Genomic DNA, 12433 nt, shown 5'->3' on the forward strand with positions numbered 1-12433 from the left:
TGTGGGGATGGGTATTGGGAGGTGAATGGGGGCGCGAGTGATATAAGGCTGTGATATAAGGCTGAGAGTGGTAAGTTAGAAATGAGAAGTGTCACATGTAGAGAAAGATCTTAGGTAAAACAGGAGAAGAAAGGACAGAAAATAAAAGGAAGGAAATAGAGAACAGTATGTAGGGAAAGTTACATAAGGATTGGAGGGAAAGAGAAGGCAAAGAGGAAATATACACAAAAGTCAACATGAGAAAACATATATTGATATATATTACAGGAAAGAAAATGTGGAGTGGGAGCAGCCCTCTGCACTGGCCCCCACATTCTCTGAATAGGGGAGGCACAAGCTGCCTCCTCTTAGTCTCTGAATGTCCACATAGGAATTAATCTGATTTTTAGTCAGCAAGCACTGAAATTACAAGAATTCTTACAACTCTGCTGCTAATTACTTCTTACTTCCATTCCCAAAGAAACAGATATTACAGTGCTAAGTGATTATTTTAGAGTCACCATGGTCAGAATTAAGCAGCAGAGCTTGTTTGAGCAGTGTTGTTGATTAAATTCTCGGGACATTATAGTCAGAATTGGGGCATACAATTTAAAGTACGTAGCGTTATGAATCCCCCTATCCTGATGCTATGTTTAGGAGACCATATGACCTAATATAGTGTATTAATAAACAGGACTACATTAAGGTAATTATTTACATGTAAGAAATTTCCCTTGTCCTTTTTTCTACATAATTCCCATCAGTTTTGTTGGAAGGATAGCATTCTATGAAAATATTATGACTAATTACTTAACAAATAGCCCTATACTGTCTTGCTTCTTAATAATAATGAGTATAGTGTGTGTGGTCAGCACCTTGCAGGATGATGCCGCTTGCCTGCAGGACCCAGGGAACTGTAGCACATGCAGTGCTACCAGAAACCTCATAGAGAGCCTGATTAAAAAGCCATTGGAGTTAGTGCAAAGTCTTCTACTAACTTCATTGGGCTTAGGATCAGACCCCCAGTGTACTGCTGAGAGTGCATTAGAGCTGGGGTGATACAATGCTATGCATTGTAAATCATTGTAACAGGGGCCACCTCTGGATGTACTTCCTATTCCTCTTACAGGACTTGTGGCACCAGGTGCAATGACTCTGGGAGCCTGTGCACAGCCTCTTCTCCCTGCCACACCTCAATGCAGGCAATGACTTAAATCACGATTAGCTCATAATCACTGTCATCTCTTGATAACATCTCTAATAATGTTTGCATTTAATATTTAATTCATGCTACAATTTTAGTACAAAACTTACTTCTCACCGTCACTATATTAATAGAAAGACAAATTTACGTATATGTGTGATGTCACTTTTTAAAGCCCCATCACCCTTTGAAAAACATAACGTATTTTATAAGAGTATTGCAAACTGTTTTCACTACTATATTGCATGAAATATACTAAAGTAAAAATATATTTCTTCTAGATTCAGAAAAGATGGCGAGGCTATTATATCCGAAAATATATCCATAATTACTATGCACTGAAGAAATATCTGGAAGCTATTTCTGTGAATAATGAGATTGTCAGGTAAAGATAAAAAAGAGTGATAAAACTTTAATTTCTTCTTCAGAATTAAGTGTGTTGGCGATTAAGGGATTTTTAAAATGTTTGCATTGGAAATTGGTTGTTGACAGTGAAAAATATAAAGACTTATGTCTATATTCTGTATCCGGTCCCCATACAGAACTTTGATTGATTTCAGTGGTCATTTGCTATTGCCTTGATTCCTACAGAAAACCTGGCAACCGTTAGGGAGCTGGTGTTTAAGACCACTGCCTCTCATGCTGACCTCTTTGTTTCTTTGTGCTCCCATATCTGTCTGTATCCATCCATTGTCATTTCTCTTAGAGTGAATGCTTTTTGGAGAAGAGGACTATCTTTCTGTTATGTCAAGTATCAGAAGGATAGCCGTGTTAGTCTGGACCTGTAAAAAGCAACAGAGTCCTGTGGCACCTTTAAGACTAACTGTTAGTCTTAAAGGTGCCACAGGACTCTCTGTTGCTTTTTTCTGTTATGTGTTTGTACAGTGCCTAGCACAGTGGGGGATTGGCCTGTGATTGGGTCTCTGCAATTGCAGCATAAATAAATGATAAAGAAATAATAAATAACAACATTCCCATCCAAATTATTCCCTGGTGTACCTCTACTGACCTCAGCTTCATCAGAGGACCCTTACATTTTAAGATTTTGTTTTTCCTTAAGACAGGTGTCTTACAGATGTCAGAAATGCTTCTTTATTAGAGACATAATAAAACACTACTGCTGCCTCTTTGTAGAGTTCCTTGCAACAGTTGATGTAATAAGGCACTATACATATTTTCATTAACATGATCACCGGATGATTTAACTTTATATCCCATCTTTTCTTTGCCCTTACTTTGATTGTCTTGAATGACAGAGATCATCACTCTTGCCTGTTAGGGGACTTGGACACTACCCAGGCAACTTTGTAGGTGTTCAAAACAAACAAACAAACAAGCAAGCAAACAAACTAAATCAACCGAACAAAAAAAAAGCTTACCTATTTTTGTGAGGTAAATGTATCAAGTTGTTTAGTTAAAACCAATTTCTGGAAATCTGGGTCTAGATGACATTGCAAGAGACATAGTTCAGCCAAATTATTAATAATAAGTATTATTTTATTAAAATAATAAAATATTATTCAAGTGTATTATATGAAATAAATAACACAGGTAGTCCAACGAGTTTTTAAAAGTCTTTAGTTATTAATGTCCAGTATTCTTATGTAAGAGTAGCTCTCTACTCTTTTATGGTGCACCTTCTTTATGATAATATGTAAATTATCATGTCTCATAAATATGTTGCTTTAGAAGGAATATAACTGCCTCCATCCACCTTTTGTTTACTGTTCATTTAGACACATATTTATGGATACAAAGCTGGTTCATATTTCAACTACAGAAATCAAATTTGAAAGCAATTGTAATGGTGGGAATTGTATCAACTATATCATCTCTACCTCCTACCACATCCAGTCCAAATTCTGACAAAAAATCCCAGGTTTGCTTTTTTCTGGGCAGTCATATCAGTAAACCTATACATTTAATCACTATCTAGGATTTACTCTTGACCCTGCTGAGAGTCTAAAATGAGTACTTTGTAACTGGATGAACTGCTGAGATGCAGGTCTACTTCCTTGTTTAAAATAGTTCAATCATCTCCTCTTGGTTCCTGAACCTGAAACAAGAGCAAGAAACTGACCTACAAGCCTATGACATATATAGATAAAATAAGATAATGAGAAGTGGCATTTCTACTGTACTGAACATGGATTTATTGCAGTTTATATTTTGTTTTTTCCCCCAATATGACTTTTCTTTGTTTCATACACCATACATTTGGTATCGTACTGCATTATTTTTGTATGTTTGGCTCTTTCATTAAATTCCTTAATGGTTGTTTCAGATTATTAATATGCGTAAAGTGTCAATACACTATGTAGATATTTTTTTCAAATCTTGAGTTGTGGCAAATAGGAGAGGAAATGATTTCTATTTCTTTTAATGTAGAGAGCTATTGTTTTGCCTGTCATGTATCAGGTTCATCATAAATGTGACAAATTCAGTCTGCTAGGTTTATTTCTCTTGTTGATATGTTTATACTCTGCTTCTTTGTTTATCTGATTTCTGGCTCTTAGGGATTTTGGACAGTTTACCTGTGTGTATTTGAAGCTTTATTTTAGGGTATGTTTTCTTGGTGCTGATCTGTTATTTTTGAAGTCCATGTTTTCTAATACTTTTATTCATTATTAGCATTTAATAACAACAATTAATGCTATTTCATCTTTGTGAATTAAATGGTATTATAAATATCAACTCAAAATTTTTGAAAACTGTATATATATGTATTTGCTTATTTATTTAATCACTGAGGCAAAGTAGTGTTACTGTGCACAGGCCACCATGCAACCTTGGATTTAGTTATAGTTCATCTACTCCATAGTTAGTGGTATAGTATTTTATTTTAATACATATGCAAGAATATATTTGCATACTGAGACTAGACGTTTTACAAAGATAAATTAGTTTGATTACTTTAAAGGCTGAGTGTGCATTTGGTAGACATATACACTTGTAACCTCTTGCCCGATATGCAAAAACTGCCCCAGGTTAAGAACAAGAAAACGATATCATGAAATTAAAAATTAGCCATAGACATGGTAACATTAATAAAACATTATTAAGTTTGAGTGCAGAAGAACGAACATCCTTTACTTATGACAGAAACTCAAATTGGAAGTCATATTCTCTTTAGCTATTATTGTATTAGATAGATGTTGGTTTTGACTGTTACTTTATGTCTTGTAACATTAAATGTATGATGCAATTGTATAAAAAATAGCTAAATTAATTTCATGACTAATTTCATTAGTATATCCTTCTGTTGATCTTGGTAGCTATTTATTATTAGTCTTCCACTAATTTTTTTTTTACTTAAACCCAAATTTGCCCTGCACATTAGAAATAAATTGTACATTTTGTAATGCACTTGTCAACCAAATTGATCAGATACAATACGTATTTTGAGTATTGAAAGAGAATCACTGGATTTTTCTCTAGAAATAAGTATCACTGCATAGATCTCTTCACAGGCATAAATTTAAAAAGTAGTGTGCACTGCCCCCTAGCACCTACCTCATAGAATCCAGCAGGCATGCAATGGGGAACTGTGCCCTGGCCATGTTCTCAACTCAGATAGATTTTCCTCCATCCAGTCAAGAAGTGCTACCAAGCACATTGGCCAGGAAGTGCTGGTCCTATATTGTGACTGTGTAATGCATGAGAGTGCTATTGAAGGTTGGGGAGAGGTTCTCTGCATATTTCCCTCCCCCAACACACCATGTCAGGGACACTCACAATTTAGTTGTAGTTGTAAATATTTATTTAGTGTATATAAAAAAACATTTAACCATTTATTACAATAAATGCCATGAATAAAAATGCATAGACAAATGAGAACAACTAAGTGCCTAAAGATGTACCCTTATAAAATGATTGATTTTTGCTACAGCTTTACTATTACAGTTATTTTGAAAGTTTGGGACAGACTCATTGGCACACTTCTGCAACTTATTAATAAACCTGGCTCAGGTTAAGCCACATTTATGACTGCTTTTCATCTCCAGAGTGAAACAAAGCAGCTGGAGCATTACTGATGAAACTGTTCTTTAATTAACTCATTCATCCTTTAGCTGCTTTCATCAAGACTTTTGCTTTAGTGCTGTGTCAATGGTATTTGAGCTCGGAGCTTCTCCACACAACACGAAAACTAGCTTTGACACAACACTGAAGCACACACTTCGGTGGTTAGAGCTGCCAATTAGATGGTGTAAATGCACATTAAAGTTTGTCATTACAATAGGTAGCATGAGTTTAGGAAGACTGCTTGAATGAGAAAGCTATGAGTAGTTTATGCAGATGATCCACACACACACAAAAGAAAAAAAAGATACCAAACTGTAACATCATATATGTTTCTTAATTCACATATTTTAGAGAAACAGTGTCACAATTATTTGTCTTAGGGTACGTCTACTCTACGGGATTAATCCGAATTTATATAATTCAAATTTTGGAAACAGACTGTATAAAGTCGAATGTATGCGGCCACACTAAGCACATTAATTCGGCGGTGTGCGTCCATGTACCGGGGCTAGCGTCGATTTCCAGAGCGTTGCACCGTGGGTAGCTATCCCATAATTCCCGCAGTCTCCTCCGCCCATTGGAATTCTGGGTTGAGATCCCAATGCCTGATGGGGCCAAAAACATTGTCACGGGTGGTTCTGGGTACATCCTTCCCCCTCTCCAGGGAAGCAACGGCAGACAACCGTTTCGTGCCTTTTTCCTGGGTGAACAGTGCAGACACCATACCACGGCAAGCATGGAGCCCGCTCATCTCAAGACAGCAGTCATGAACACTGTAAACACCTTGCGCATTATCGTGCAGTTTATGCTGAACCAGAACCTGCAAACCAGGCGGCGAGAGTGATGAGGACATGGACATGGAATTCTTTCAAACTGCGGGCCCCGGGGCTTTGGAGATCATACTGTTAATGGGGCAGGTCATAGCCGTGGAACGCTGATTCTGGGCCCAGGAAACAAGCACAGACCGGTGGGACCGCATAGCGTTACAGGTGTGGGACGATTCCCAGTGGCTGCGAAACTTTCGCATGCGTAAGGGCACTTTCATGGAACTTTGTGACTTGCTTTCCCATGCCCTGAAGTGCCAGAATACCAAGATGAGAGCAGCCCTCACAGTTGAGAAGCGAGTGGCGATAGCTCTGTGGAAGCTTGCAACGCCAGAGTAGTGACTCTGGGAAATGTGCAGGTCATAGTGGATGGCTTTGCTGCAATGGGATTCCCTAACTGTGGTAGGGCGATAGATGGAACCCATATCCCTATCTTGGCACCGGAGCACCAGGGTACCCAGTACATAAACCACATGGGGTACTTTTCAATAGAGCTGCAAGCACTTATGGATCACAAGGGACGTTTCACCAACATCAACGTGGGCTGGCCAGGAAGGGTTCATGACCCTCGCGTCTTCAGGAACACTACTCTGTTTAAACGGCTGCAGCAAGGGACTTACTTCCCGGACCAGAAAATAACCGTTGGGGATGTTGAAATGCCTATAGTTATCCTTGGGGACCCAGCCTACCCCTTAATGCCATGGCTCATGAAGCCATACACAGGCAGCCTGGACATGAGTCAGGAGCTGTTCAGCTACAGGCTGAGCAAGTGCAGAATGGTGGTAGAATGTGCATTTGGCCGTTTAAAAGGTCGCTGGCGATCGTTACTGACTCGCTCAGACCTCAGCCAAACCAATATCCCATTGTTATTGCTGCTTGCTGTGTGCTCCACAATCTCTGTGAGAGTAAGGGGGAGACCTTTATGGCGGGGTGGGAGGCTGAGGCAAATCGCCTGGCTGCTGCTAATGCACAGCCAGACACCAGGGCGATTAGAAGATCACACCAGGAAGCGCTGTGCATCAGAGAAGCTTTGAAAACCAGTTTCATGACTGGCCAGGCTACGGTGTGAAAGTTCTGTTTGTTGAAAACCCGCCCCCTTGATTTACTCATTTTCTGTAAGCAAACCACCCTCCCCCCTTAAATCACAGCTTGCTTTTATACGAAATAAAGTCACTATCATTTAAAAATCATGTATTCTTTATTAATTGATTATAAACATAGGGAGAGAACTGACAAGGTAAACCAGATGAGGTTTGGGAGGAGGATAGGAGGGAAGTAAAAGGCCACTGAAAAAATTCAATATAATGACAGCCTTTTGGTTGGGCTGTCCACTGGGGTGGAGTGGGAGGGTGCACGGAGCCTCTCCCCACCCCCGCGTTCTTACACGTCTGGGTGAGGAGGCTATGGAACATGGTGAGGGGGGAGGGAGGTTATACACTCTGTTAACCTGCTGCCATTCCTGAAGCTCCACCAGATGCCGGAGCATGTCCGTTTGATCACGCAGCAGCCCCAGCGTTGCAGCCTGCCACCTCTCATCTCGAGCATCCCTCATGACCTCACATTCACTGGCATCTTTCCTGTACTTAGATACCGTGTCCTTCCACTCATTCAAATGAGCTCTTTCATTGCGGGTGCATTCCATTATTTCCAAGAACATCTCGCCTCGCGTCCTCTTTCTCCTCCACCTTATCTGAGATAGCCTTCGGGATGGAAGAGGGAGGCTTGAAAAATTTGCAGCTGCTGGAGGGATGGAAAAAAGGAGAGAAGTTTTTAAAAAGATACATTTTACAGAACAATGCTTATACTCTTTCACGGTGAAAAACACTATTCACATTACATAGCACATGTGATTTCAGTACAAGGTCACATTTTCCATCTTAATATTGAGTGCCTGTGGCTTTGGTGTTAGAGATCACAGAAGCAGGTCCGGGAAACAGAAGTCGGCTCACATGCGGCCATGGTAAGCCATTGTTTTTCAGCTTCTGCGCCCTCGTTTCCCACATACCAAGCAAAGATCATTGACTGCTGCAGTTTTCCTGTTAACCTTCAGCAGCAGAAAACAAACTAACCCCCCCTTGGCTAACTGCAGGGAAGGATTTCTTTTCAGCCACAGGCAAACTGCCCAGTAAGAAGGTCCCCTTAATTAAATTCCCGTATTTCAACCAGGTTACCATGAGCGATATCACTCTCCTGAGGATTACACAGTGAGATAAAGAACGGCTGTTGCTTGAATGCCAGCAAACACCGGGACCATACGCTGCCAGGCTTTGTCATGCAATGATACCAGATTACTTGCTACTAGCATGGCGTGGTCAAGTGTCCTACCATGGAGGACGGAATAAGGCTGCACTGCCCAGAAACCTTCTGCAAAGGCTTTTGGGTACCTCCAGGAGAACTTCATGGAGATGTCCCTGGAGGATTTCCGCTCCATCCCCAGACACGTTAACAGACTTTTCCAGTAGCTGTACTGGCCACGAATGCATCCCAAGTCCTCAGTGCAAATTAATCATTAAAAAACGCTTGGTTTTAAACCAGGTTTTATATTTTAAAAGGTAAACTCACCTGAGATCCCTTCCATGGGGTCATGGTCTTGGGTACTGGCTTGGGAGGGTACTTCAGTCAGGCTGAGAAAAAGATCCTGGCTGTTGGGTAGAACGGAGTGCTGTGTGCTCTCCGCAAGTTCGTCCTCCTCTTCCTCCTCCTCTTCTCCGTCCGCAGAATCCTCAGGTGTGGCTGATGAGATTATCCCCGCCTCGGAATCCATGGTCAGAGGTGGGGTAGTGGTGGCGTTCCCCCCTAGAATTGCATGCAGCTCAGCGTAGAAGCGGCATGTCTGCGGCTCTGACCCGGAGCGACCGTTTGCCTCCTTTGTTTTCTGATAGGCATGTCTGAGCTCCTTGACTTTCACGCGGCACTGATCTGAGTCCCTATTGTGGCCTCTCTCCATCATGCCCTTGGAGATTTTTTTCAAAAGTTTTGGCATTTCATCTTTTTGAACGAAGTTTTGCTAGCACTGAATCCTCTCCCCATATAGCGATCAGATCCAGTACCTCCCGTACGGTCCATGCTGGTGCTCTTTTTCGATTATCGGCCTGCATGGTTATCTGTGCTGATGAGCTCTCTGTGGTTACCTATGCTTTCCTGTGCTGGGCAAACAGGAAATGAAATTCAGATGTTCACGGGGCTTTTCCTGTCTGCCTGGCCAGTACATCCGAGTTCAGATTGCTGTCCATAGCGGTCACAATGGTGCACTGTGGGATAGCTCCCGGAAGCCAATACCATCGAATTGCGGCCACACTAATCCTAATTCGAAATGACAATATCGATTTTGGCGCTACTCCACTCGTTGGGGAGGAGTGCAGAAATCGATTTTAAGAGCCCTTTATTTTGAAATAAATGGCTTCATTGTGTGGACGGGTGCAGGGTTAATTCGATTTAACACTGCTAAATTCAAATTAAACTCATAGGGTAGACCAGGCCTTAGTTAATTTATATAGGCCTTAGATTATCGGAAAAGTTAATACTTTTTAAACCTTAAAACATTTGCTAAAATTAATTCTTTATTTATATTATGTCATAGTTTTATGGATTTATATCTGCAACATGACAGAGCTAGAGACAATTTGTGTGTATCATTAGAAAACCTGGATTCACAACTCTTATACAAAATAAAACACCCATTTCACTTTTTGCATATCATGAGATATTGGACCTTAAAATCAATATTAGTCCAAGACAGCATATTGCCATGCCTGGTTCTTTGACCAGCTGATTTTAAACGCCTGCTTTATCTGATCCACATTTAGAGGGAAAGAAAGCAACATTTTTGATATTGCCTATAAAGAGCAAAAAAGAGTTTTGGACTATTGAAAATAGTCGTGGCAAAATAGATCAGAGAGTAGAGTGAGGATTAGAATGTTAACATACAAAATAAATGCAGCTTATTCCATGATTCTATGCTTGCAGAAAAACAAATATTTGATGGTTATCATGTTGACATGTGCAGTTTGTATATATCTATATTCCCATTTATTTTAGACACCTACCTTCTTGAGGTTTGCAAGTTATCCTTTTTTAACTAACTTAGTCATGGCAACTACTTGCTTAAATGGAAGCTATGACAGGTTGGCAGATGATATGGTAGTGTGGAGTGGAGAGCAATGGGGACAACAGGAGCTCTTTTGATTCATTTTTGATCAAAGTCAAAAGTTGCAACCTTTTACTCACACTTTCTTTAGCTATGGTTCTTATTCAGTTATTTTTAAAATTAAAACACAGCAAGTAAAGAAAATATCCTATCATTGTAATAAATCCATGACATAAAGGACTGTTTTCCAGTGTTTTTGATGCATGCATAGTAGGTCCTTTATGAATTCTGAGTAGACTAGTGTGAATGCAGGTAAACATTTGGTTGATGCAGCTGTGCTTCTTCCTCTTATTCCTTGGAAGAAGGTATTTTAGAGATGAAAGGCAAAGTCCTAACGTCAGGCTGTGAGGAAGCTGTTAATACAGTTGAAATTTACGAAAGAGGAAGATCGTATGTATCCCAGGTAGAATTATAGTTTCCCCAAATTTATCAGCGGGATGGATAACGCTGTCAACTGTGAGGCTGCACACTCTTTATGTCTGGGCTGAGCTTGTTTGTGACATCACATTGCAAAATGAAAGGCCAGAATTTTCAAATTTGACTTCAATAGGAGAAGGTGTTGCTCAGTACTTCTGAAACACAGGCCATTTTTAAGTAAGTACCTAAGTATGGATTTAAGAGCCTAAGTTTCAGCACCTAGGATTGTGGATTGGGTTTTTTTTGTTTGTTTGTTTACCTTTTTAAGAAGCTACCCTCACCTAGCAGCTGCATCTTTACTATTCAATTGAAATAAAAGCTGTCCTCATTTAGTAACTGCCCTCATTTACTAGTCATATGTGTTCACCTCACAAACCTCAGGAGAAAGTAAACTTAGTAGAAGCTGAGTTTAGAGCCATAGAGTGACATAATTCAATTTAACAGAAATTTACCTAAAATATGATTAAATAATAATAATAATATATGTGAATTTGCATATCACAAATTTGCATACTTGAAGCCATTATTTTCATATGAATTAAAGACAACTGTAAGAATTAGCTCCTATGATATCTGAAGAAAGATTTTTTTTAATCTCATGATAATACAGACTTAAGTATTAGTTTTGTATACATAGGTGAAGTCTTATAGTAAATTCATAATGCTAACTGCAGAGCTCCTTCCTCCCCAATGAATTTGCTACAGTGCAGTATACAGCCCTACAAAGCACCAGCTCTGCACTGCCTCTGGTGAAACCCCAGCACAGAGTGCATTGTAGGGTGGTAGCAGGGCAGGTCAGGGCAGGCCATAATAAGAAGGGGGCTGTATCAGGGTGGGAGGAGATGTGGCCAGGGCACACCTGCACTCCAGCTATTTCCCACTGCTGCAAATCCTATATCAGGTGTTACAAGGTAGGGTAGCCCTAGCATGTGCCATAGCCCCCAGCAGCAGCAGAAGAGGAGAGACACAACCAGTCTCCTTAGCAGGGCCAATGCAACCATTTAGGCAAATTAGGCGGCCACCTAGGGTGCCTAGTGGTTGGGGGCGCCTAAAAGCCCGCTCAGGCAAGGACGTGGAGTGGAGGTGAGCTGGGGCGGGGAAGGCGCGGGGAGGGCCGCCCGCAGTAATGGGGGGGCGCACAGGGGAACCGCTCCCCGCCCCAGCTCACCTTGGCTCTGCCTCCTCTGCTGAGCATACAGCCCCCCGCTCTAAGTCTCCTCCAATCGGCGCCACAAGCCTGGGAGGGGAGGAGAATTAGAGCGGCACCGGTGTGCTCAGCGAAGGAGGCAGAGCCGAGGTGAGCTGGGGCAGGCTCCCCAGGTGGGGTTAGCTGCCGTGGTGATGTGTGGGGGGGGAGTCTCCCCGGGCGGGGTTAGATGCTGCGGAGGGGGAGGAGGGAATCTCACGGGGCGGGGTTAGCTGCCGTGGAGGTAGGCTGCCTGGGCGGGGTTAGCTTCCGTGGGGGAGGGGGTGTCTCTCCGGGCAGGGTTAGCTGCCGCAGGGGGGGGGTCTCCCTGGATGGTGTTAGCTGCAGAGGGGGGGGGGGCGGCTGTGGGGGTGAGCTCCCGGGCCGGGGGGGTGGCGGGCTCCCCGGGTGGGGGGGCTGGGTTAGCTGCCGGGGGGGGGGGCGGGGTTAGCGGGGAGGGGGAGCGCAAGGTGGAAGTTTCGCCTACGGCACAAAACTTCCTTGCACTGGCCCTGCTCCTTAGTGTCAACAAAGGGATGAATCTAGCCCTTGGGCTCATATCTACTTCAGGGACATACTGTGAAATTTAATTTCTTAATGTTTGTAGAGTCCTTTGAAGATACAGTAGTAACACTATGCTGTATGAATCCTTA

General features: G+C 41.8%; 1 protein-coding gene across 2 annotated transcripts in view; it reads left to right on the forward strand.

Annotated features, from left to right (window-relative positions):
* The window catches only part of SPATA17 (spermatogenesis associated 17), a 173667-nt gene that overhangs the window by 23118 nt on the left and 138116 nt on the right, over positions 1-12433 (forward strand). For both annotated transcript variants that reach the window (XM_034764602.1, XM_034764601.1), the window contains exon 5: positions 1465-1568. In XM_034764602.1, the coding sequence (XP_034620493.1) occupies positions 1465-1568 (104 nt within the window). The remainder of the gene's footprint in view (positions 1-1464; positions 1569-12433) is intronic.

The sequence above is a fragment of the Trachemys scripta genome, chromosome 3, assembly GCF_013100865.1.
Source record: "Trachemys scripta elegans isolate TJP31775 chromosome 3, CAS_Tse_1.0, whole genome shotgun sequence".
Lineage (NCBI taxonomy): Eukaryota > Metazoa > Chordata > Testudines > Emydidae > Trachemys > Trachemys scripta.